Consider the following 27,966-nt stretch of genomic DNA (forward strand, 5'->3'; position numbering starts at 1 on the left):
GAGTACTGACTATTGACCGGGGCCTTTTTGTACAAATCCGATAAACAAAGAGTTGCTTCAGAATATGACATTAAATTCACGCATGCTATCTTTGTTTCAAGAGTGTAAATTCCACAAAGTTTATCAATTTGTGACACGTTGCGTGTGACATTGTTACGTCATTCATTCATCGTATGTAGATGGCGTCATTTCAATGTGCTTTCGCTGAAAAAAGATTGTGTTTGTTGGACTTCTGTTGTCCTTTTTTTTCTCGGGTTTAACCGCGAGTCATATCGATACACAATTAAACATATTCGCCATCATGTTTTTATCCCCTCAAGTTGGATAAACATTTCAAGGAAGCCATTAACCCATAAGCACTAGATGATAATTTCTGACATATTTATGCTGCTATCAATCTGAGACAAAATGAAACCAAAAAAATAGATTGTAAGAGTAATAATTATTTTACATGAATGATTTATTTAAGATAGCAAACAACGTTGTTTTACTGCTGGTTTCTTCCGAAGTAATTTCCAAAAGTAAACTATTGCTACTTCGCCTGTAATTGGTTTAAAACAGCATTTGTGAAATATTCTAGCATTCATAGTGTATGACAAATTTTTCTGTAACCCCAAATGTAGAAAAAATATTCATAATAATCATAGATTATTTTTTTTCAACTTTGGGCAAAAAATTTGAAATACATGTGCTTCATCAAGGGTTCTAAGCACCGAGAAACAGATGAAAGCAAGAGGCCGTAGGCCGAGTGCTTACATCTGTTTCGAAGTGTTTGGAACTCGTGTTGAAGCACGAAGCCCGAGTTTTTGACATGTCTTCTCAAATGAAACAATACGAAATTATGCAGTGACATAATTTCTCAAATCAAACAATGATAAATTATTGTTGGTGTTATTGTGAAAATATCGCTGACCTTGTTACCCATCCGTGACACTGCAGAACCACTTTATAGTTGTTTTTTTGATAATTGCTCTGTTGATATCAAGGTTCATTATCTTAAATAAGGATCGCATATTTAAGAATTGTTGTTAATTAGAGGTATTGCATTGTTTACACGAGTTGTGTTAATCAATATAAAATCTCATTGTTCGATCTCAGATGAAGACATGTTTCATCTCAGATGAAATCCTGGTGGTGTTTTATCTTGTGTTTTACTGGGTATCAAGATTCAAATGGACCCAAATGGACGTTCTTTGTTGGTTTTTGCATGAAAAATTAATGAGTTTCAGAAGGTAGATTATAGTTCCAAGATGGTAAAGCACATAGGTATTATTGAGATTCTTTTAATTAGCATAATTCGCAAAACCTTACTTTTGCCAGACCGGTAGTCGTTAGTAATGTTTTTTTCCTTTCCCTTTAACGTGGTTAATGGAGGAAAATGGTTTTGAAGACCGACAAACTTCAAAAATTTATGTTAGAGTGTCTATGACCGAGCACAATCTTTTGTTTTTGTGCTTAAAAACTATGCATAAATTACATAACAGAGACGTTTCAAACTGAAACTGAACTTTGGTAAAGCTTTATAACCATTGTACTCTATTCACTATGCCCTTACCAAGACTAAATGGCTTCTGCGCACACTTGGTTGCCCGACAGCGCTAAGTCGCACTTCCGAGGCTTTTTCTTATAGACCATTTCTCTCCCCCCCCCCCCCCCCCCCCCCGCCCTTTTATTGCCCGTGATAATGTTTATGATTCACCGGTTGACGAGGCTCACGGTATCAATTCTTCCAAAAAAAAGGAACGACTTCGATCTTTTCAAAATGAAGCTTGGCAGAACCTTTTTGTTATGGAAAGTCATGTAACTCGCATTCTCTTTTTGTAAACCAAATTATTTATGTAATGAAGGTTTTGCTCCTGGTCGCATTTCAATATAGATGCAAAACGTAACTCAGACACAACCCTTCTATCGTGCAAGAACAAGAGAGTCACGGACATCATAAACTCCAGTATTATCAATGAAAACGTACGTAGGAAAAATAAAATTACATGCATTTTGCATTTCTCTGTTCGTTAGTGATAAGTCAAATTGAAAACTATTTACAGGCCTTTTAATTTCCATTTTAATTAGAATAGAAAATGAAATCGCCGAACTTCCCACTCGCCTAGCATTGTTATTTAAATTATGTTGACACAGCATTTGATTAATATAATCATCATAAAAGGCAATTTATTCCTTTTTTAAGAGAACAAAAACCGTTCACCTGCTTTTTTGCAGCAGTATTAACAAAAATCCCTGAAAGTTACGGCCTTCGAACGAAAACATTCTTAAAGGTGGGTTTGAGATCAGATCAAATTACTACATCCGAGGTGCTCAATCCAATGTTTTACCTAAATGGCTGACATTTTGTGAAGACCGACTGTCGATTACTTTATTCAGGATCATAAAATTAATGTTCGCTGCTCAGCTTTTTAAAATATTGATAGGAAGTAGACACAATCAACAGAAATATATGACCGGGTAAAACACAAGCTTAAAATGCTGCAATGATAAAAGTCGATCACAGCGGCGGCGTTTTTCAGACCAGAAGAATACTGACACTTTTGAGTTCGGAAAAATTTCCAGAAAAATCCGATGAAGAAGTGATACAACTTGCCAAAACAGTCCTTTAAAACTTAGGAATAGATCTGAAAAGTCGATTGTCACATTAAATTTTCAATAAAGTCATCGCAAATTCTTTCAAAAAAATCTCCTCTCAAACTGTCAAAACTTAATTTATCAGAACACATCATTAAAATGTGAAGGTAAGGAATAATTACTTTTCGTTATTGAAAACATGACGATTAACAATATAACAGATTTGAACCTGCATACTAGTTCGTATTTCGTATAGTGTGATCGTCCAGGTGAGAGTGGTTCTGAACTAAAAGAACTGTTGTTGGTGACTGCAGAGTCACACTGTTCTCCAAACAAATGTAAATGTTCTCTTATTTAACATTTTAAACGCTTTCCATTTGTGTGAAAAAAAAAACCGGTGATAATATTTCGACAAATGGAAGAGTACAATATGTACACAAACATAATGGTACGGAAAAAGTGTATACCATTTGAAAACTTTCCAGTGGCAAGGACTGTTCCATTTAACTTCCACCGGAACATCATCGAGGAGCATGCAAAAAAAAAAAAATCGGCTACAGTGATATTCCAAGCATTCCAGTAAAAATGTGAAGAGAGGAATGCCCTTGAAGGTACTCTATTTTTTCCGAAAAATTTTCAGTGGGAAGGAATGTTCGATTTGAGTTTTCACCGGAACAACTGGTTTTCCGTACAAATGGAAAGCACTCTTCCTTGAACCAAATTCTCATGAATTCGATTGTATGTATTTTGCACTTTTTGTAAACAATATTGAACAACAGCAGTTGACATCTATTTCCGAGTTTTGATTACGGCAGAACAGAATTAAACACAAGAATGGCTTGGTATTGAATAAGTTGTTATGTAAATATCATTGAACGGTCAGTTTTCGAAAACAATACTCTCTTTTTTAATCAACGTTACTCAAAAGAAATCACCTGCTTCTTTCGCAAAAGCTAGATTGAGCAGGGTGTGTAATAATAGCATACAGTCTCAGCCACGACTTTAGAATAGAGAATCGTCTTTTTTTTAAGGTACGTTTGAGATAACTTCAAATTATTTCGTTAATTTTTCAGTGCAGTTTAATTCTGTCTTTCATTATGAAAACTAAAGCTCAGTAGATTCATTGAGGGGCTAAGTTAAACTTCGTTGCATAGGTCTATTCTTCCAACATTATTGATAGTCAATAAGACGTATTGTGATAAAGCCACATGCTTAAGTCTCAGTTTATTCCAAGATTTTTCTAAAATAACAACATTACACTTCACGTTGTTCGACGAATATTTTATATTGCGAAACCAGAACAACATAAAGCTCTTAGACGTGTCTATAATTTATCTTCAACTACGGTCTTACTAGAGACATTTTAAAATTTCAACTAACGCCAGCCTTATATTTATTTGCATTTAACGAGTACAAAATGGAATAGAGTTAGAGTTACTTTCCTCTTTTTAAAACGAGTCTTCGTGCGAAACCATTCAAATGAAAACGAGTTTGATTTGCATGAAAATGGACCTGTAGGTGAAACTCATTTTCATATGAATGGCTTCGAACGTAGATTCGTTTTGAAACAGAGGCAAAGGGTAACTCAGAAATGGCTTATTGAAATGCCCCCTATTCACGACAAGATCGAACATTCAAAGGCTTTAGACTAAAATTTGTGAAATGATGAACTTTGTCATGCAAAATTAGATTTTTTCTATCATCCAAATTGTCTCGAAAAGTCTAATCTACCAAATTATCTGCACTTTTCTGAGTCGTAACTTTCGTGATTTAAAATCTTTGAATTGAAAGAACAATCTAAAATTGACAAAAGTTGTCAAAGATTATTTCTTGAATTACAAAAAACATACACTAGTATCGGTCACATCTCGGTATTTCTTGTTGCAATTGTTGTTGTTGTTGTTGTTGGGGTTGTTGTTTTTAATTAACGGAACTGGGCCGAGGTGAACTTCTTCATATGAAATTGTGATTGTCAAATTATAATGAAAATGTGCGATGAATTAATGAATTAATCTTTGTATAGGTCCAGTGTTTCTTGTGTTGTTTTTTTTTTTTAAAGGGGGGGGGGGTGAACTGTTTCCAAATATCTATTTACTTTCTTCATAGTTACAAAGTAACCTTGTAGCACATTTTTTTTCTTGCAATCATATTTAGGTACATTGGCCTTTCGAATACATCAGGCGGAAGCTCAATGGCTACAATCACCGGCAACAGTCCTTTTAATGCCAGTTACTTGAAGATCATGACTCGTCCTCCTTTATCAGAATGTATTCCATGGCTTGTTGTGCTCATCACTGAATGTCTGGCCATAGTCATCCTTAATATCATCACGATTATTGTATTTGTGAAGCAGCGCCAGCTACAACGCCAAAGTACATACCTGATTATCCATCTAGCGATAGTTGACCTCTTAGTTGGAGCAGTCTCGGGGCCTCTGAACCTTGCAGAGAAAATGGCGACTATCTGCAATCAGTGGGAGAACCCGTTTGATAGACTATCATTACATTTTATTAACGAAGCAGTCGTATTATTATTTCATTTGATTTCCATTGTGAATCTTGCTTTTATCTCTTTAGAGCGGTTACATGCAACATTTTGTCCATTCAAGCATCGTCTTCTCAAGAAATGGATTTATTATGTAATAATTGCTGCCATGTGGGTTTTGTCTATATTAGTTGAATCAGTCCCACTTATGTTATACGAGTCGAATGAATGGAATATAACATCAGTGTCACTGTATTACTTGTATTATAACATTCGTTCTTCGTTATGTTTATTAGTTCTGATTGTGATTTGTACCTCTTATATTCTCATTTATATTAAGGTTCGATGCGGACCTCAACTCCAACATCACGGTGCAGCTAACAGAGAAAAGCAACTGACTGTGACCTTACTTTTTGTCACGCTTGTTTCATTACTGACTTGGCTGCCTGGGGTGATCTTGTATTTTCTTGTGTATACTAAAAACTGGAAATTTTCCGAGCAATCGACCCGCCACATCGCATTTTCTTTCGGTGTGTTGACTTTGGCTAACTCATTAGTTAATCCTATTTTGTATGCCATACGTATGCCTGAATTTAGAGCAACTGTGTCTCAGCTCTGTCAAAGACCTTCAGGGCATAGAGTAGCTCCTCCTGATATTCAGTTGAACATAAGAAATATGCAGGGTGTTGCTTGAAAATAGGCCTTGTAAATATTTTATCAGTTCTTCCATTTTTCAGTTTTTAGCCTACGCGAAATTTTTCTCAAAAGTTTGTTTTCATGTGGGTATTATTTCATTTGTACTGGTGTTTTGATTGCCTATGATAAAATGTCCAATCTTGAACTAACACTGATGATGGTTCAGCTAACAAGCTGAGAAAAACAACCAGCATAAATAATAGTGCTTTACAGAAGTAACGTTAAAAAATATTAAAAACACTACTAAAAAATAAATATAAAAATAGTAAAAAAAGAGTTTTCTTTTTAACCATTTTCATATGCTTAGTTTTTTTTATATGTTAACGAGATCAGTCGAATTATAACACAAGGTTTGCCATAAATGTATTGAGCACATGTAGCTAATTCATTAGCTAATCCCATTTTACATAACAAGCCGATGGCGGGAAGAGTACTCTCTTTACTCGTCCGTGAGACTACAAACCTTGGAAAAACACGATATTTCAATGAACTCGAGAACTCTGTAAGTTTTTTTTAATCTGTAGGTTTTTTGTATCTTTTTAATTGTCAAACTGATTATTAGTTAAGCTTCACGTCCTATCCTCTGAGTGCTTGCTTTTCAGCACTTTTAATGTTGTAATTAGTTTTTCTCATTTCCTTTTATTCATTTGTGTTTTATTGATTATTTAATCTTGAAAACACCATGCATGTATGTAGAAACCATGTATATAATCTGCAACAGTTTATTTGCGATTTCGTCTGACAATGCGAAGACATTTATTTCACTTCGTACTACTGTGTATAAAATGTATTATCTGGCGGCCGTAGGTTAAAAATTATATTAATTAAATAAGATATCAGAAACTGGGTATGCTTTAATAAAATGTTATACTATATTAGACTCTTCAAATTTACCGTCCAGTTCCCTTGGTTTTCCTTACTTGCCCTGTGCCCTAAATTGGCTGTCACATTTAATATGACCACCCCTTTAAAAAGACCACAACTTTATGGCCCAACGGGGTTCCACTGTACACATATTAACAACAAGAAGCTATTTCAAAAAGAAATAATGTTGAGGAGAATGGCGGGAAAGTTTGAGAAGATGTGTGTTTGTGAAATGTTGGAGAAGATCCAGGGTTAAGAATGAGTTTTTTGGAAGAATTCATTCTCGTCCACAGAGCCGCTTGTTCCTCTTAGCATGCGAAGCTTGTGGACGAGAAACAAGTAGCTCTGAGGACACATGATCTGATTGGCCGGATTGTAACCGTTTTAAAAGCCCTTTATTATTTTAGAGTTTGAAACGGTAGATTTGATTGACTAGATTTGGGAGGCGCTTTGGCTTGATGAATAGTGCGTTGGACTTTGGATTGAGAGGTCCGGATTCGAGCCCTGCATGGCTGGGGTCACTGCGTTTATTGCTTGGGCAAGATACTCTCCTCTCACAGTGCCTCTCTCCACCCAAGTGTTTAAATGGGCACCTACGAATAAATGCTGGTGATAAAGCCGCTATGACGTAGGATCCCATCCAGTGGGGAGAAGAAATACTCTTAGCCGTTAAGAGCTTCTGAGACCGGAATAACCTCCTGTCTGATGACCACTCAGGTTCGACACAGACATTACCTTTACAGATATTACAAAAAAACAGGTTATAGGGTCGTGTTACTAAGACTATCTAAGACGCTCTAATACTGTTAATTAAAACCATATCAATACACGACAGTAAACTAAGCTATCTAATAATGTTTGTAGCCATTATCAATGTTTCCGTCTCCCTTTAACGTGGTTAATAAAAAAATAGTAATGAGACCCGTCATACTTTAAAGGAGATAACAAGATGCAAAGATTTATGTTGGAGTGTCTACCACCGCGCACAATCTTTTGTTTTGTGCAAAAACACTATGCATAAATTATGTAACAGAGACGTTTCAATTGACTAGTTGCTCAGACAGAAATAAACAAAACCTGTTTTTCTTGCACGGTCAAGGCTAAAAAATGTGAACTACCAGAGAACTTTGTCAAGCTTTATAACCATTCTAGAGGTATCGAATGTTCTTTGCGAGCATTTGCGAGCACGCGAGCAGAGCGTTTTTCTCTGCGAGCGCGAGCATTGACAAAAGTTAGCCTTGCGAGCAACGAGCACCTTTCAAAAAGCAGCCTCCGTAAAAACCGAGCGTGCGAGCACTTGCAAAAATATGTGAGCACGAGCAGACGAGAACCCACTTAAAATTTTGCGAGCATTCCGAGCAGAAGCATAATTTTGCGAGCACTGCAAAATTTTGATGGACCATTCTCACTCTACTCAATCTACTATGCATTAGAAACTATACTGCACATACTTGGTTGCCCGACACCGCTTTGTCCCACTTTCAAGTCCTTTCATAAAGGCAGTTTCTACGACCGTGCACAATCTTTTGTTTTTTGCTTGAACACTATACATAAATTACGTAACAGATACGTTTCAATTGGTTAGTTGCTCACACAAAATAAAAAATAAATAAATAAACAACTATTGTGTTTCGTGCACGGTCAAGGCTAAAAGTTGTGAACTAACAAAGAACTTTGTCAAGCTTTATACCCATTCTACTCAATTCTCTATGCCCTTAGAAACTATGCGATGGGCACTGCGCACACTCGGTTGCCCGACACCAAGATCCCTTCCCCCCCCCCCCCCCCGCCTCCTCCGCTCCCAGTCATGATAAAAATGATTCACTGGTTGTCGAGGTTTACGAAAATGCACTTAATAACAATGTCAATGCTTTTAACAAAAGCAAACCTTTTTGTTATGGAAATGCGTTTTACTCGCATGCCTCCTTTTTTATGTATATCAACTCATTATGTAATGGAGGTTTTGCTTCAGGTCTCATTTGAACATAGGGGCAAAACGTAACTCAGACAGAATCTTCTCTCGTTCTAGAACTAGAGAGTCACGAACATCACAAACTCCAGCATTACCAATGAAAAATTAGTTAATAAAAATAAAATTCCACGCTTTTTTCATTTCTTCTCGTTAGTGATAAGTCTTATTGAAAAAAATTTACAGGCCTTTTAATTTCCGTTTTAATGATATTACAAAATGAAATGGACGATCTACGCACTCGACTAACATTGTTATTTAAATAATGTTGACACAGCATTTGATTTAAAACACCATCATAAAAGACAATTTATTCTTTTTTTTAAGAGAACAAAAACCGATCACCTGCTTTTTTGAAGTATTAACAGAAATCCCTGAAAGTCACGGCCTCCAATCCGTAACATTTCTTATAGGTGAGTTTGTCATCAAATCAAATTATTACATCAGTTGCTTAATCCAGTTATTTCAACTATATGGCTGACATTTTGTGATAAGCAAGCCTCGATTACTTCATTGATGACTGATAAAATAAATGTTCGCTGCACAGCATTCTGAAATATTGACACGATAAAAACAACGTATAGCCGGGGATAAAGCAGTTTAAAAAACTACAATTACTAAAGTCGATTGCTGCATCGTTTTCACAGCAGAAGAGTATCAAGACTTTAAATTTTGAGCTCGATGGGAAAACTACAGAAATATCCCTTTAAGAAATAGTACAACTTGCCACAAAAGCCGTATAGCTACTAAGAATAGATCTGAAAATAGATTTTCGCGTTTTCCATTCAATATCGTCACAGCAAAAGCTTTCAAAAAGGGTCCCCTCTCAACCCGTACAACATAGACATTTTTTTTGGCAGAACACAGAGTTAAAAGGTGAAGGGAAGTTATGATTGCTTCTCGTAATTTTATTTATTTTAGATAAAAATCAAATTTATACTGTATTTCTAATTTGTTTTATTTAAAGAGCACAAATTCGTAGGTTTAATAGGTTTATCTCAGTACCATCTCATTCCTCCGTGTTCATTTTGGGATCCCTTGCCTGGTTTGTCAGCTAATCACGAAAAAAAAAACCCTACTGTGATGAAATCACAACTGGTACAAAGACCATGGTCCCTCAACACATGTTTTGTCAAGTGTGATTGCAGTAGCTTTTGTTCAGTTTATTAAGGGTGCGTTTCTTTGGTAAAAATCCAAATTCGGATTTTTGATCCAAAAACGGATTTTGCGTTTCTTTACCTATTTCCGAAAATGGATTATTTTTGGATCAATGATTTGAAAAATCAACACTTCGGGTGGATACATTTTTTTATTTTTTAATCCGGTTTTTTTAGTTTTTTTTCCGGGGTTTTTTTTGGAAAAAAAATAAAAAAAATATTTTCCCCCCGTTTTTTTTTGAAAAAATATTTTTTTTTAAAAACTTCCAAAGGAAATTTTTTGGGGGTATTTTAATAAAAAAAAAAAAAAATATTAAAAAAAAAAAAAAAAATTAATTAGGTATTTATTTTTTTTAAAAGGTATAAATAAAATTTTAAAATAAATAAATAAATAAAAAAGGGGGGGGGGGAGGGGGGGAGGGGGAGAAGGGGGGGGGGGAAGGCCCTAAGATCATAGCTCAAACGTTTCCAATCGTATTGCACTTTTGGCATCGGTCATCTTAGTATTAATTGTTTCGGCTGTTGTTTTAAAAAAACAAAACAAAAAATAATTAAAAAACAAAACACCTGGGCTGATGTGAACTTCTTTATGTGAATTCGAAATTTTGATTGTAAATTGAATGAATGTGAAGGCCCATGAACCGTTTCTGGGCTTTTTGCAATGCTGTGCGCAGCTAGATAGTCCGGCTCTTTTTATCAGTCTAATGCTTATTTATTTAATAAATTTTTCGTTCTGTTTATATATATTTGTTATTTATTTTTACTTCATATTAGCATTTGTTTTCTAGGGGCCTAGCCACTCTCCGTTAACGGCGAGGGTTAAAGGGACATGGTCAGCATTCTTACCGCGCTAACCTGGACACTAGTTTTCGCGTTTTGAAAAAAAGCCCATGGTGGACGTTTTCAAAAAACCCCTTCGAAAATCTGCTGCAATCTTCTCAGTAGTTCAATAAATAAGGAAAATTAGAGGGGAAAATACACCGAGAAGGTTTAGGCAGATTTCTGAAGGTTCTCTACGCGTATTTTTGATTTCGGGTTGAGGTGCACTTTTATCAAAACATGAATGCAGACCATGTCCCTTTAATATATTCTATTGAATTAAATTACTGAATTCCAGATATCAATTTACTTTCTTCTTAGTTCCAAAGTAACCTTGAAGCATAGTTTTTTAATCATATTTAGGAACATTGGATTTTCCAATATCTGAGGCAGACGCTCAATGGCCACAATCAACAGTAACAGTGCCTTTAGTGCCAGATATAGTTACATGAAGATGATCATGAAGGACCGCCTTTCTTCATCAGAATGCATTCCATGTTTGTTGTCTGTCACTGTTTTTGGCTTCTTTTTATTTTCTTCTTTTTTTTTTTTTTGCCGCCCCACGCGAAATATTTTTTCTTTTTGGTCTCCCCGCGCGGAGTTTTAAATTTTTTTTTTTTTTTTTTCTCTTAATAAATTTTTTTTTTTTTTATTATTTTTTTGTTTGTTTTTTTTTTTTTTTTTTTTTTTCTCTCCCTTTTTTTTTTCTTCTCCAAGTAAAATAGTTTTGTGTTATTATTATTTTTTTTTTTTTTTTCTTTTTTTTTTTTTTTTTTTTTTTTTTTTTTTGTTTTTTTTTTCTCTTTTTTTTTTTTTTTTTTTATTTTTTTCGGGGGCCCTCTTTTTTTCTATCACGGGGGGGCACCAAGAAAAAAAAAACTCACTGTGTTTTCTTTTTTTGTCACTCTTTTTTTTTTACTCTTTTGTCTCCCGGGGGTGTTTTTTTTTTTTTTTGTGTATTCTATTATTAAAACCGGGGGGTTGCCCGCGAACAAACCCCTCTTTCTTACATTTTTTTTCCCGATTTTTTTTTTGGCTAACTCTTTTTTTATTCCTATTTTTTATGCAATACGGATGCCCGAATTTAGAGCAACTGTGTCTCAACTCTTTCAAAGACCTTCAGGGCAAAGAGTAGCTCCTCCTGATATTCAGTTGAACGTCAGAAATATGTAGGGTGTTGCTTGAAATTAGGCCTTATACATATACAGTCGAAGCTCTCGTAAACGGACACTCTCGGGACGCGAAAAAAAGTGTCCGTAACTGGAGCTGGCCGCTTACGAGAATGGTTCTCGTAAGCGGCCACTAGAGGTGTAGGGGATAGATGGCCGCTTACGGGAGCTTGCTTAGTTAACAAGTGGTGTTTGGAAATGTAACCGGACGTGGATGACGACAAAACAAACAATGAAGTATGGTACTGTAATTAATTCAAAATCATTGTGACGAAAAAGTTGATTAATAAATACAAGATACAGAGGTTGTTTACAGGATTTTCTTTGGGCTGTCCGCTTACGGGAGCTTAAAAGCAAAGAAAAAGTGTAAGTCGTAATCTCTGAAAGAATCCGCGGCCGCTTACGGAAATGTCCGCTTACGAGAATGTAAAAATACAGAGATTGTATGGGAGTTAAAACGGGGTTTCAAACAAGGCGGCCTTAAGCAGAGCTGTCCGCTTACGAGAGTGTCCGTTAAGGGAGCTTCGACTGTAACTGAATTTATGAAAACGTGGTCGACGAAAAGTGACCTGAGTGTTTTTGACCACGGACATTACACTGCGATCTGATACGGCCAAATACATGCCGAGAGGAGAAAAAAAAATTAACACTCACTTTTGTTTTTCTGTCGTCTACTTTGGAAAAAAAAAGGCGTTTACAGCGATTTGCACTTAAAACAGTAAGAATTTCATTAACCTGGTTTTGATAAATCCATAAGCCCCTATGCAAATAACGGTATCGATTCAGTGGTTCGTTTAGAAGATAAAGCGTCATTTTTAAAATTTGTGATGTATCAGATATTACAAAACAGATTTTTTATAGATTTTTCAATAATAATAATGATAACAGTAATAATAATAATAACAATAATATAATAATTTAGTGCAATCTAAAACGATTTCAAATAAATGCAAATAAATTTTATGGTAGAAACAATCAAGCAATCAAGTTAACATAGCAAACAAACAGTTTATGCAACATCGATTAAAACGCACACAAAAGGCCATTTCCGAGTTATCCTTTGCCTCTGTTTGAACGCGAGTCTTCGTGCGAAAAAAATCCATTTTCATGCAAATCAAACTCATTTTCATTTGAATGGTTACGCACGAAGATTCGTTTTGAAACAGAGGCCTATTGGTACGAGACAGGGGGATGGTTGAAGAGAGGGAGTGGTTCAGCGTGAGTTCTATTGGAACAAACCGTCCGAACCATTACCGGTTTCGGTTGATTAAGTTGAAAGGGTAAAATGGGAACTGGGGCTTGGGCAAATTTTCATTGGGTAAATGGGACACTGGGTCTTGGAATCACAAACAAGAAATGGGAACTGGCATTTGGGCAAAACATCGGGCCGGGAAATGGAATTTGTGTAAAATTTCGGCTGGAAAATTGGATTTGTGCAACATTTCGGCTGGGAAATAGAATTTGTGCAAAATATCGGCTGGGAAATGAAATTTGTGAAAAATTTGGGTTGGGAAATGGAATTTGTGCAAAATTTGGACTGGGAAATGGAATTTGTGCAAAATTTCGGCTCAGAAATGAAATTTGTGAAAAGTTTTGCTGGGAAATAAGATTTATATCCCCCTTTTCAGGAACTTCATTTAAGTGTCCGGTTGATAACCATTTGGTCGTGTTATTTTAGCATCAGCCGTTTTCGGTTGGTTGGATTAAATAAAAAATAAATAAAAAATAAATATGTGTTTATAGTGGCCATGCGATATGCACTTAGCTTCATATCTCAACGAGATAGCTAGTTTACAGGCATGCCACTGAAACAGAGGAAACAAATAATTGATAAATGAACATAACAGGGTTAAAAATCCCAACTGGCAGGAGGCAGACCAGTTGGCTATATCCAGAGCGTGGTCCGTTGGCTATATACAAAGTCTGGTGTTACAACACCAGCGCCCTAAACCACTCGGCCACGCTTGCCTCCATGGATTGGTTTATTTTTTTCATGGTCTATTGAGAAAACACAGTTTTCTGTTGATGAGATTATAAAGTATTTAACAACCGTTTTAATTGAATATAGTTGAAAAAAAAACGAAGTGTTCTATCAGCAAAAGGTAAACTATTTCAAATTATGTTTGATGCCGGCTGAAAAAGTTGATCAACCAAACCAGCTCAAAACGGATGACTTCATTATTACACGGAAAACTCAACCAACCTAAAATGGTTGATCCATGACCTAAACGTAAAGAGTGATTCAACGACGCTTTGCCAAAAAACCGCATTTGTTCCCTCCAATGTTTAACGAAGTACACCTTTTCCCTTGCGTTCACTGATATTACACATATTAAAAAAAAGACGATCGACGAGAATGGGATTCGAACCCACGCGTGCAGAGCACATTGGATTAGCAGTCCAACGCCTTAACCACTCGGCCACCTCGTCGTATATATGTCGCAAAATTATGGAATAATACATGAGTACGCGGAGAGAAGAAAATTTTTCTTCGAGTGTTCAACTCGATTTCTTACGAGTGAGCGCAGAGAATGAGTGAGATACTGAGATGGAAACGAGAAGAGAAATTTCATATCCCCAAGCCATCGGGTATTATTTTGTTTATTTTATCAACAAACTAATAACGACGTCTTTGACAAATTTCCGAATATGCTCCGAATAGTGTTCGAAGATCATACGGACGATACGGACGTTTCCCAACACTTCCGAGGATTACCGAAGCTTTCCGAGGAGGGTCCGAAGATGTTTCGAATATATACCAACACATTTGAGTTACAACGTATCAAACATAAATTAAGTCATCTAATTATATTATCGTAATTTTATGAATGTTCAGTTACGGTTTTTCCCAGGGCTGAAAATCCTTGTAAAACATTTCAGTTTATTTAATTAACTAATGAAGTATACTGTTTAATGTCGGTTAAAAGCCCTGCGTTTGTTCAACCTCTGCGCATAAGGGATTTTGGTTGGGCTTAAAGCTGGGGGAGATTGGCCACTCTTAACTTTCAGCTTGTATTTAAGAAAAATAAAGAGCCTCCCGTTAACATGGTAAACTAGCAGTAAGGGCCTTCTGTAAGCATCTCTTACGAGAAGTTAGACTAGACTTCGATGGGAGGGGGGGGGGGGGGGTATCCCAAATGAAAGTTACGAGAATATTCCTTATGTCGATGTCTCGAGTGCAAATTACGAATTTCGGTCTTACTTTCCGTGTTCAGAATAGAATACCAATATTTCTAGCCATCAAGGTCTCTTTTAGGCTTGCACATGAAGAAATAAAAACGCCGTTATATACTGTGTTGGCTCGAACAGACATGAAAAATGGTATCTTTTATGGTTGAGAAAAGCTTGGACCATGCCCAGACTGGTTTCCTTAAGAAGTTTAAATCAAGTTTTTCGACAAGTATCCCCGTCCTTTCATATGGGAGTCACCCTGAGAGACCATCATGTGTCTTAATCCAGCTCAAGTTCCAGGTTGCAAAATAGCAGCATCACGATGAACCATTAGTCACTCGCGAACATCGGATACGAGATATAACATGTTCTAATGTAACAACGAACTTTTTTGCTTTTTTTGTTCTTTTAAACAATTTGGTTGACACTAAAATATACCAATATCAATAAGCTTATACAGGCGTGGAGGAAGAGGGTGGGGGGAGGTCAGAAAAAACTTTATAGATCGCAGAAACTACCACCGATTGGATGCTATCAGGCATTTCTCAACTCTGTAGTAATAGAGCTTCTTCGAAAACACAAAGAACGTTATTCCCCCCGGATGATACCGACATTGAAAATTTTGGGTCTTGCTTATGGACTACTTATAAAACAGTGACTTGTTCTGTACTGATATGCTTGGCCATAAAAGCTTGCTAAGCCACGCTGGGATGGGAGTATTTTAAATATAAAACAAAACGATTTCGGTAGAAAGTCATTCAATTAGATGACCAAAAAACAAACAGCCTCTGAGTTCTTAATTACATTAAACAACAGTCATCCTTCTATCAACTTCACAATGGAGCTTGAAGAAAATGGCAGACTCCCCTTCTTGGGAATGAATATCATCAGGAATGGATGCCATTTAGACACGAAGGTGTACCGAAAGCCTACGGACACCGGGCTATTGTTACACTATCATAGCCATGTGGATGTAAGATATAAACGATCACTATTGAACACCATGCTCAACCGTGCATTCAAGCTCTCTTCTTCGTGGAAATTGTTTCATCAAGAGTGTGAACGCCTCAAAGTGACCTTTTCCCGTCTGTGCTACCCAGAAGAACTTGCACAGTCTACCATCCGTCAATTTATTGAGTCTAAAGTGTCCGAGGGTGCACCTACCCAACAAAACGATCTTGAGAAGCAAGACCCAATCAGAATCGTGCTGCCTTTCAAAGACCAGAAATCTGCAAATTCGGTCCGCAGACAACTTGGAGACCTCAGCCGGAAGATCAAGGTAGACATCAGCCCCGTGTACACAAGTCGTAAAATCAAGGATGAAATCAAAGTGAGGGAAGACAAGCCACCTCTTGTGAATCAACAATGCGTTGTGTATAATTTTCAGTGTAACCTGTGTGATGCAGGGTATGTCGGATACACGTGCCGACATCTTCACCAACGTATTGAAGAACACAAGGGATCGGCCATTGGCAAACACCTCAAGGAACAACACGATATGGCCCCAGATGACATTGCGCAGTTTTTTAGAATTTTGAAAAAGTGTCAGAGCAAGTTTGACTGCCTTATTTATGAAATGTTTTTTATCAAAGAACTGAAACCAACTCTGAACAAACAATGCGATTCCATCCGCGCAAAACTATTTGTTTTGGTCGGTTCTTCTTTTTAATTACTCTTATTGTTTCTGTATTTTTAAGTTTTTTAACCCCTTTTAACTTCATTAATATTTTGTCACTTATTTTTACATATTTTATCGCATTTCAGCGTTCGTGACAATTTTGCCTATTTTACTATTTTAATATATTTATGCTAATTTTATATTTTTATTCGCACTTGAAAATGACCTCGGAGAGGTCGAAACGTCGTGATTTTATATCGCTAAATTTCATAACAAAATCTATATCCAAGAAACTACTTATCAGGATTTTAAAAAACAATCTATTCTAATAAAATAATAATATTAATTATGTAATAATTCTACAATATCTATTAAAATTAACAAAATAACAGGAAATTGTATTGAACAATATTAATCAAAAATATTGATTCTCGGGACAACGTCCGATCACTATACGAGTGCTATATAGTGACAAGGGGTGAAACTCTCAGCTTTCATGGCCGAACCTTTCTGCCAGTTAAAGAACACGGAAGTTGAATACCATCTAAAAACCGGAAGTAAAAATGCAACATGCGGAAGAGACATTTTAATACATGCAAAATGGCCTAATATCTTCCCGATTTGTCAAAAATAGTCTAAATATCAACCAAAAGTTCTAAATCCTTATATACAGTTTGCGTAAAGTTGTAAAAACAACTTCAGCGGCGGCCTTGAATTGAAGCGTAAAGTTAAAAAAAATGAAAGAAAATAGTCTATCATGCTTTTATTTGAACGTATTCAAACAAAACTGTCGGTTCAGTACCTTCCTGTAGCCGGATACTAAAAGAAACTTTTTAAGGTCGCGGGGGACACCTTAGGCTCATCATTATGCATTTATTTAAAGCGTATGCACGAAGTTCAACGACTGACATCGAGAACTTTACGACGAGATATTTGCATAAAAAATATGAGTACGCGCGCGTGATTTGATGTGTTTGCGTCTGGAATTGTTTGTCTCTTTGAAAACGCATTGTTCTCATCATAAAAGCGTGGAATATAATTACCATAATTACCTTTTGAAACCGTTTTTTGATCGGGACACCTTCGGAAATCTCAAAGTTTGGACTTTTCCGACAATTTTGTGGCAGAGAATTCAGCGCGGATATAGGAATACTGTAGTGTGTCATAACAGAGGCGGAATTTTAAAAGAGCGCTTTTAGAAAGAGGTAGAAGGCATTCAATTAAAATTTGCGCATTTAAACCGCCATAACTTGCTGGAAAACTTTAAATTAAAAAATCCGCTTCTGTTATGACACTCTAGAGATATTCTATACTCTATAACATCGCCGTAGGTACAATCTACCAAAAAAAGATGACATTCATAATCTTTTAGCATTTCTTTATGTCTCTGTAAAATTTGAGCTTAATCGCATTCATAACAGCCGAGGAATAAGCGTTTTAAAAGATGCAGGTCAAGCAAAATTTCGCTTCATGAATTTATTCATGCTGTATATATCCCCCGCGACCTTAAATCCAAATAAAAATTTCTGTAAAATTACACGTTCTGTAAAAAGAATAGCCTGTATTTAACCATTCACGTTGTTGTTTGGCATAGAACGTGCAGGCAGTGTTTAGCTAATTACGCCTTTTGTTCTGCGACCTTCTGATTTGCAATTCTTTGAGAAAAGGCGGTGTTTTCCTCGGCGACAAGCAAATTCAAAATAACAGAATGGAAGGTATATATAACAAAATAAAGAAATCCAGTAAGCGGCCGATGTATTTCATCGGCCACGAGAACGTCGCCTAGCAAAAGGTTTTACTAGCAACTCATAAGATTGTTACGTGACTATATATATATCGCAAAATACTACTAAATACAATCTACTAAATGATGTTTCTATAAGTTTTAAATCATTTTTTCAATACCATGCACAAAGAGGAACATTTGATTTGACAGCCTCATTTTCATGCAAAAACTCATGGGAATGTCACAACTTTGCAAACTGACGAGATTACCGAAATAGGTGATGTTTTTTATATATTTTGACTCAAGTTGTAAATGCAGAAAGAAGTCTTTTTGAATTTCCAGCCTCGTTTTCATGTTAATAGAGTTACTTTGAAATTGAATTGTCTGTCATTCCCACGCGGATGATCGGATCACGTGGCACCCCTTCTATTTGTTTTTTTTTTTTTTTCTTACACCAAGAAGAACCTTTATGCCAATTTTGACGCTTTCTTCCACTCGGTAAATATTTCGCCTAAAATGACCTTAAGCCACCTGACTATTTTAACTGGCGGGAAATCATCCGGAAAAAAATTTGAGGGCCCCTGCTTTTCATAGACAGTGTGGACCAGGTCTGCTAAAGCAGATATGAAAAATGATATCAAATACAAAAGCCAAGTTTTTAATGTTTTATTTATTTATTTATTTTTAAATTATTATTAATTTGTTTCATGTTCATGTTTCATTGAGTTATACTAGAAACGTGATGTTTGTTTGTTGATCCCAGACAGGTGTAAATGAAAATGGGATAATATTCAACTAATAATAATTTAACATCACGGCATATTATATTCCTGTTTGCAGTATGACTGTTCCCCTTTACTGCTTAAAATACTTACCAAGGACTGAGTTTCCCATTGGCAAGGCAGGTTGAAGACATTTTTATTTTGGGACGACGGGATTTACGAGTGAAAGTTTACAACAAGTTCGTAAGAGCCCCTAGGTACTTACTCTCACCGGGGCAGTTCCAGAAGCGTTTAAATTCCTTCTTTCTGATTGGCCAGAAAAAAGGTTTTCTGGCCAATCAGCGAGGATGACCAGCAGAGCGTCTCTGACGTCTTCTTTAACAATATTGTTTTTGTCATCGGCTCGTCGCTGTTATCAGCCTGTGTATCGGATGATTTGTCGTGGAGATCTTCTACTTAACCACTATTATATTCCTGTTTGCAGTGTGGCTGTTCTCTTTTATTACTGAGACTTCTTACCACGAACTAGTTTCCTATTGACAAGGTAGGTTGAAGACATTTTAATTTTTTCTGATACATTTTACTCCAAAAATATTCTATCTATTAAACCGAATTTTTCCCATCTTACTCAAACCTTTTCTTTATTTGTGTAATTCTAAGAAAATAGCATCATGATATGAAATTAAAATGCCATGTCAGTTAGACATTTTAATAACTTGAAAGAACTAAGAATTGTATTTAGTTCTGAGACAATTTAGTTTACAGACATGAAGCCGCTTCGACGTTTTAGCTCGCATTATGAAAATAAATACTGAGCAGTCAGTTGCATTTTGAGTTAAACAGTCCTCATACAAAACCGTTCTATAACTTTATCCTTTGCTGTGCTAGCAAAACAGTATAGGATAACATTAGTGCCCCAGTTGCATCTACAGTTTTTACGAACATTCTGGGTTTGTGTTGCTCAAAACACTACAATAAGTAAACGCAACAGAATAAAACTTTTGAGTCTCGTTGAACCCGTTCTTGGAAGTGACACCTGCTTTAAAACATGTTTTAAAGCCATATTCAATTAATCGCAACATTGGAATATTCTTCTTTTTAAGTAATTTTCTAAATAATCTGGGGTTTTTTCGAATCAATTTTTTTTTTAAAAAAAGTTTTTTTTTAAAATTGGATCCAGTTAAACGGGGGTAAAAAAAAATAACCAACTTTTCCCGTGCGTGTATGCCTAATATATTGACTCGATAATTTCGCCATGGTTGTTGTATTCAAACAACAACTCCCCTCGGGAAGACTGCCTAGAAAAACCGATAATTTCTACGAATGTTGATCATACTTTTCGTATTATGGAACAAAATAATAGATTAGTGAAAGTAAAAGCAAGCTATGTCGCTCAATAATATATATTTTATTAATATATTGACGTTCGGTAGTGCGACCGCATCCAGCTTTAACAAACTTTGAAATTAACTTTGAAATGGACATTTGTTTTAAAACCTGTTTTGAAGATCGCTTTTATCGCACCCGTGAAATATCGAAAAGCGATTTTCCGAAAGGCTTTCTACACGAAAACGACGAACCCAACCGGCTGAAGTATTTAAGCCACGATAATGAGGAGGATAATAGAAATGACAAGCTTAGCACAAGTAATTTAGAAAAAGAAACAGAAAATTGCAGACTATTTGTGAAAATTGAAGCATTTTGGCAATACTTCATGCTATTTTAGGACGTCGTAGAAAAAGGCAATTTTGATAGCTTCGGCACAAGTAGCAAACAAACGTTGGCGTAGCTCAGTCTTAAATTCGAGCGCCATGTGTTGAACTGAGCAAAAAAGTGGGGGATTTTACGTGGTTAAGTATTACTGAGAAGAAAGGTACATAGAGCGATTCCTTATAAATTAACAGGTTTTTTATACTTGACACAAATTTTACATTGCAGTTTTTCGTGTTTTTTTTTTTGTTTAAAAAATAATTCAGTATTGGCTTGACATTATTTCGCCATTGTGCGTTAGCATCTTATTTTCTATTAAAAGACAATAATATCTCTTTGCAGTGTGACCATATTATAAACGTCAAGAATACACATCAGCAAGTTAGGTTGCTACTAAATAGGTTGGTTGAAGACCTATTAACTTTATTTTTTTGAATTATTGATAATTTTTACTGCTGGTTTATCCTCTTTGTGGTAAAAAAATATATCCAATGCTATAACAATTGCCCTTTGAAAGCATCATTAGAGATCGAATACAGTTAGTTGAACATTTTTGGCAGATGTGATCGGTCCCGTCAACTAACTTAGCACACATTACCAATACCAAATTAGTTTTCCAAATTAATTCAAACTCTAATACTCAGCTGTTATAAGCAATTTGAGTCATCATAAGAGTCTTGGAAATAGCATAAATAATGCGGGTTGACCGTATTTTCTCTCATTTTTTATTTGACGCCAAAGTAATATTAACTCAGTACGTTATTTTTCTGATAATAATATACATACAAAAATTCATTGAGTTATACTAGAAACGTGATGTTTGTTTGTTGATCCCAGACAGGTGTAAATGAAAATGGGATAATATTCAACTAATAATAATTTAACATCACGGCATATTATATTCCTGTTTGCAGTATGACTGTTCCACTTTACTGCTTAAAATACTTACCAAGGACTGAGTTTCCCATTGGCAAGGCAGGTTGAAGACATTTTTATTTTGGGACGACGGGATTTACGAACGAAAGTTTACAACAAGTTCGTAAGAGCCCCTAGGCACTTACTCTCACCGGGGCAGTTCCAGAAGCGTTTAAATTCCTTCTTTCTGATTGGCCAGAAAAAAGGTTTTCTGGCCAATCAGCGAGGATGACCAGCAGAGCGTCTCTGACGTCTTCTTTAACAATATTGTTTTTTGTCATCGACTCGTCGCTGTTATCAGCCTGTGTATCGGATGATTTGTCGTGGAGATCTTTTACTTAACCACTATTATATTCCTGTTTGCAGTGTGGCTGTTCTCTTTTATTACTGAGACTTCTTACCACGAACTAGTTTCCTATTGACAAGGTAGGTTGAAGACATTTTAATTTTTTCTGATACATTTTACTCCAAAAATATTCTATCCATTGAACCGAATTTTTCCCATCTTACTCAAACCTTTTCTTTATTTGTGTAATTCTAAGAAAATAGCATCATGATATGAAATTAAAATGCCATGTCAGTTAGACATTTCAATAACTTGAAAGAACTAAGAATTGTATTTAGTTCTGAGACAATTTAGTTTACAGACATGAAGCCGCTTCGACGTTTTAGCTCGCATTATGAAAATAAATACTGAGCAGTCAGTTGCATTTTGAGTTAAACAGTCCTCATACAAAACCGTTCTATAACTTTATCCTTTGCTGTGCTAGCAAAACAGTATAGGATAACTTTAGTGCCCCAGTTGCATCTACAGTTTTTACGAACATTCTGGGTTTGTGTTGCTCAAAACACTACAATAAGTAAACCCAACAGAATAAAACTTTTGAGTCTCGTTGAACCCGTTCTTGGAAGTGACACCTGCTTTAAAACATGTTTTAAAGCCATATTCAATTAATCGCAACATTGGAATATTCTTCTTTTTAAGTAATTTTCTAAATAATCTGGGGTTTTTTCGAATCAATTTTTTTTTAAAAAAAGTTTTTTTAAATTGGATCCAGTTAAACGGGGTAAAAAAAAAAACTAACCAACTTTTCCCGTGCGTGTATGCCTAATGTATTGACTCGATAATTTCGCCATGGTTGTTGTATTCAAACAACAACTCCCCTCGGGAAGACTGCCTAGAAAAACCGATAATTTCTACGAATGTTGATCATACATTTCGTATTATGGAACAAAATAATAGATTGGTGAAAGTAAAAGCAAGCTATGTCGCTCAATAATATATATTTTATTAATATATTGACGTTCGGTAGTGCGACCGCTTCCAGCTTAAACAAACTTTGAAATTTAACTTTGAAATGGACATTTGTTTTAAAACCTGTTTTGAAGATCGCTTTTATCGCACCCGTGGAATATCGAAAAGCGATTTTCCGAAAGGCTTTCTACACGAAAACGAGGAACCCAACCGGCTGAAGTATTTAAGCCACGATAATGAGGAGGATAATAGAAATGACAAGCTTAGCGCAAGTAATTTAGAAAAAGAAACAGAAAATTGCAGACTATTTGTGAAAATTGAAGCATTTTGGCAATACTTCATGCTATTTTAGGACGTCGTAGAAAAAGGCAATTTTGATAGCTTCGGCACAAGTAGCAAACAAACGTTGGCGTAGCTCAGTCTTAAATTCGAGCGCCATGTGTTGAACTGAGCAAAAAAGTGGGGGATTTTACGTGGTTAAGTATTACTGAGAAGAAAGGTACATAGAGCGATTCCTTATAAATTAACAGGTTTTTTATACTTGACACAAATTTTACATTGCAGTTTTTCGTGTTTTTTTTTTGTTTAAAAAATAATTCAGTATTGGCTTGACATTATTTCGCCATTGTGCGTTAGCATCTTATTTTCTATTAAAAGACAATAATATCTCTTTGCAGTGTGACCATATTATAAACGTCAAGAATACACATCAGCAAGTTAGGTTGCTACTAAATAGGTTGGTTGAAGACCTATTAACTTTATTTTTTTGAATTATTGATAATTTTTACTGCTGGTTTATCCTCTTTGTGGTAAAAAAAATATATCCAATGCAATAACAATTGCCCTTTGAAAGCATCATTAGAGATCGAATACAGTTAGTTGAACATTTTTGGCAGATGTGATGTCCCGTCAACTAACTTAGCACACATTACCAATACCAAATTAGTTTTCCAAATTAATTCAAACTCTAATACTCAGCTGTTATAAGCAATTTGAGTCATCATAAGAGTCTTGGAAATAGCATAAATAATGCGGGTTGACCGTATTTTCTCTCATTTTTTATTTGACGCCAAAATAATATTAACTCAGTACGTTGTTTTTCTGATAATATACATACAAAAATTTCTGCATGCTCATTGGCTGAGAGCACGTCAATTAATCCCAAACAGTGCAGAAAGTTGAAATTGAGTGCAAAAAGTTGAAATTGAGTGCAGAAAGTTGAAATTAAATTGATTGACAGGGAAGTCGGAAAGCGCGCCAAAACAAAATGGCGGCCCATGTCGGAGTGCTTGAGAGAGCAAAAATCGAGCAAAAACATAACGATTCATGAATTGTTTGACTGATTTAACGAAAGTTATAAGTATATAAACTTAAAGTACTAGGAATTGGACGTTTGTACAGCACTAGAGAGGCTTTACGAAACTACGGAAAGCTGCCAATCGTGGATTTTCTTACGCGACGGCTCGTAAAGAAGAAAGATTGCAAGTGTGAATTGAAGTTGGACATTTCAGCCCAAACCAATACAACTGAATGGGGATAAAAGCACCTCAAAGTCTACAAATTGCACTCGCCCTACGGGCTTGTGCAATTTGGTTAGCCTTTGAAAAATTTACTCGTGCTGATTTATCCCAAATTGCACTCGAAATCATGCGATTACCTATACAAATTTTCATTTCTCTAAACGGAGCGATGTTCGAAAGCTCAACGGGTATAAAACCACTTCGAGTCTCTCTTATCTCGTTGGTTAGAAAAATATTTAAAATGCAGTTCCTTATAAAAATCGAGGGAAGACTGTAACAAAGATTTGTAAGAGAACTCTAGAATTTAAATTTTGCTTCTCTCGATATACATTTTCACGATGTAGGCCTCGATCAGTGTTTACTCATCAGCATCGAGAAACAGAAAAGCGGATGAGGAAAAGTCAGTGTTGCCTAGTTATCTGCTGCTAAATAATCTTCAAACTCCTGTCTCGTTCTTTGGTAATACGAGCGTTTCCAGCAATATTAAATTCCAATCTCTTGATTTCGCGTTCAAATATATTTTTGGGATTTTCGTCGTTGAGTTCGTTCTTTGCCAAAAGAAAGAGACCTACCAGACAAAAACTAAACAAAAAGCTCATAAGCCACGAATATGATGAGGGTGATAGAATTAGAATTTACCAGCTTAGCGCCAAAAATTTAGAAGTAGAAAATATTAAGCAGGGATTCGAATAACGTAAAGTTTAGAGGCTGTTATATTTCGGAAATACTAAATGCAACTTTTGAAACAGCTGAAAGGGAAGAAAAAGCGAATTCTAATTGGCTGTGTTATTTGTCTTGAATAATCGATAGACAATAACTAAAATTCCTAAATTCGGTTTGTTGTTCCTTTTGCATGTTAGATGAATATCCTAGAAAAGCAGGAATAAAGTTCTGAAAAGGCATTACAGATAACACGTTCGTCATAAAACCATTTTTCCAGGCTGAAGTCGTTGGTGATTCTCGTAAGCAAGATCTCGCTGATCGTTTTTCTGCTCACTCACTCACTCACTGCCCATTGTGCCCACTGGCACGTAGGGCAGCTTTATTGGGCATTTTGGACTAACACGCATTGTTCAGCAAACTTTCGCCAAACTTGAAAAAATTTGGAAAATTTCTGTGCCTTTGTGCACGCTTTGTATCAAGGCAGGAACTTATGCTGAAAATGTTTGACGGAAAATGCTTGAATTCGGCGCCAGTGACGCGCATTATGGAATATTTAAAACTTAATTTCTAATAATATGATTCAAATTCGATGTGGCTTGAAATAAAACTCCTCCTATGAGCAGCTGAAAGGAAGTCTTACAGGAAAATTATCATTTACCAGAATGGTTGCGTTGTTTGCCAAATAATCAACAGACCAAAAAGTCGATTAAAACGTATTCAGACTCAGCTTTTTAAAGGTGGCACACCAGTTTGGACGAAGCTAAATAAACGAGGGTCTATTAAAAAATTAAGTCTATCAAGATAATTTAGATAATTTTTAATATCCGGTTGTAAATATAATACCTTTTTTTCAAAAAAACTTATAACGTAAGGTTAAGCATTATTGGAAAGGGATTGGAAAGGGAGTTCTCCGTCATGATCGGCGGAAGTGATTTAAACGCAACACGTTTGGCGCAAAACAAGGCGGTCACTGATACTGCAAAATAAATTTTAAAATGTATTTGCTTCCTTAAATGGAATAAACCCTTGCAAAAAGTTACATGTACGTCGCTAGTGGGAACCGGTATCATCACAATTGTTTTCTCGAATTCACCAGCGAATTTAGTTGATTCGATTGAAGCCATTTTTTCTCGGTGCTATACCAATACGTGATGCTTTTAAAAAGTAACACAGGGTATTTATTCCATACTTTTTTGTCTATTAGAGGTTGTCGTAGCATATATGTATAGCTTTGTTTTTTCGACGCGCTGCGTACAGCCGTGTCAAAGGTAAGCTTAATAAACTAGAAAAATCGCGTAAACGAGGTTATAATGGAATTTTCGTTATATTTGTAACTAACAAAATACAAGTAGAACCAGCTTTGTATGGATTATTATTAACTGTTGCAAAACTTTGGAAAACTCACTCTTTTTGCTACGCTCGTTAGTTCGGTTCGTTTCCAAAGGCTTGCAACTCGTGAATGAAAATTCTTATGGCGCACTTTCTACAAAGAAATCTTTATTTTCTAAAAGAAATTACTAATTTAAAACGCGAAGACCGCTTACCTTTGAAAGCAATCACCTCCAGTTATCGTCAAAACTTGAACCAAATAGAAGTAGTAGACAGGTGTTGTATACAGCAAGGTTATTGAAAGCATTCCAGACAGTGCCAACTCCGCGTGGTTGAAGAAAGATTGTCTCCGGCTTCGCCCTTTCGAAATAATTTCACTGAGAGATTCTTGAGTCGGGTGATCAAAGTAAAAAAAAATTCTGAACGGTACCACGAAATATAGAACTTGCAAAGTGGAGGAGTAACTAATATTGAAGGCGTTTTACAGCGGTCAAACGCAGAAATCCCGCACCACTTCCGCTTTTTGCTGCGTATAGGCCTTTCTCGATTATGCTAGCATTTTTTTCGGCATTTTTGGGGAAAACGAGCATTTTTTTCGTTTTTTCTTCAAAAAAGAATTGCTAGCATTTTCTGTCACTTTTCATGACTGTGATCCAGATTTTCAGCACTCAGAAGGATAAATAATCCTAAAGTTTCACAATTTTGATTACATAATTTGATTGTTTTCTGTCTGTTTCGACTGTTTGTGCGTTGTGTTACTTGTGTACTTGTGTTGTGTTACTTGTGTGTGTGTTTATTTATTTATTTATTTTTTTAAAAAATAAATAATTTTTTATATATATTTTTATTTTTTTATAAACAAACAATTATTTAGTATCACCTGTTGTTGATATGAGCATATAATGTGAGAGTTTGTACGTTTTGTTTGAAATAAAACAAAGCATTTTTTGGAATTCAAGTGGCATTTTTTAAGGAAATCAGGCATTAATTTAGCATTTTTTGGCTTTATGTGAGAATTTCTAGTAGCATTAAATGACAGTTTTAATAGCATAATCGAGAAAGGCCTAGCTGCGTAACTTAGTTTGACAGAAATGTGTGCAAGTCTTTTGTCAAAAAAGAGTTATAAAAGTGGCGATGGGAAACCAAATTACGATACATACACAATGTCAACAAGTAATTGTCATTGTATTTTGATTTTATTATCTTGAACATTGGTGTAGTCATGCTGTTCAAAAACTAGAAAGCAATTTAAAGTAAAGTTAAATTTTTTGTCCACCTACTTTCAAGCACTTGTTATCGCTGTTCTTTAATGAGGTATTGAACTTAAGAAAAACTGTAAAACAAAAATATATAACTTTTAGCGACAATTTTTTGTACCCGCGACAATTTTGTCTACCCGCGACATTTTACCCGCGACACGCGACACGCGCCAATTAGATTATCTCTTATTTTTTTTTAACCCACAGAAGATTCAAGATATCTTTTTGAATTCGAGCTTTTTACTTTCTATTCATAGCATGGATTTGTCTATGATTTTATTAACAGGTGAAAAAATATAAAGGCTTCTGCCTTTCATAAACAGTGTGGCCCGGGTCTACAAAA

General features: G+C 35.7%; 4 protein-coding genes and 1 non-coding gene across 6 annotated transcripts in view; 3 read left to right on the top strand and 2 right to left on the bottom strand.

Annotated features, from left to right (window-relative positions):
• The window catches only part of LOC144647795 (sphingosine 1-phosphate receptor 1-like), a 72,330-nt gene extending 64,899 nt beyond the window's left edge, over nt 1–7,431 (top strand). For both annotated transcript variants that reach the window (XM_078507497.1, XM_078507495.1), the window contains exon 3: nt 4,732–7,431. In XM_078507497.1, coding sequence (XP_078363623.1) covers nt 4,769–5,755 — 987 coding nt within the window. In that variant the 5' untranslated portion in view covers nt 4,732–4,768 and the 3' untranslated portion in view covers nt 5,756–7,431. The remainder of the gene's footprint in view (nt 1–4,731) is intronic.
• The window catches only part of LOC144647809 (histamine H2 receptor-like), a 410,332-nt gene that overhangs the window by 78,462 nt on the left and 303,904 nt on the right, over nt 1–27,966 (bottom strand). The gene's annotated exons all lie outside the window — the stretch shown is intronic.
• Trnas-gcu (transfer RNA serine (anticodon GCU)) lies at nt 14,084–14,165 on the bottom strand. The gene has a single exon. It is a non-coding gene; the product is annotated as a tRNA-Ser (tRNA).
• Nucleotides 15,673–16,825, top strand: LOC144648937 (uncharacterized). Its single transcript, XM_078508387.1, has one exon. The coding sequence runs from the start codon at nt 15,673–15,675 to the stop codon at nt 16,573–16,575; it is 903 nt and encodes a 300-aa protein (XP_078364513.1). The 3' UTR covers nt 16,576–16,825.
• LOC144647810 (histamine H2 receptor-like) overlaps nt 23,547–27,966 on the top strand; it is a 42,183-nt gene continuing 37,763 nt past the window's right edge. The window contains exon 1 of the mRNA XM_078507525.1: nt 23,547–23,588. The gene's annotated coding sequence lies outside the window, so the exon portion shown is untranslated. The remainder of the gene's footprint in view (nt 23,589–27,966) is intronic.

This window comes from Oculina patagonica, chromosome 4 (genome assembly GCF_052425735.1).
Source record: "Oculina patagonica isolate OP01 chromosome 4, crgOcupat, whole genome shotgun sequence".
Taxonomy (NCBI): Eukaryota; Metazoa; Cnidaria; class Anthozoa; order Scleractinia; family Oculinidae; genus Oculina; species Oculina patagonica.

Bases quoted from the DNA above. Each gene is read 5' to 3' on its own strand.
- LOC144648937 (XM_078508387.1), top strand. From the start codon at position 15,673: ATGACCAAAAAACAAACAGCCTCTGAGTTCTTAATTACATTAAACAAC.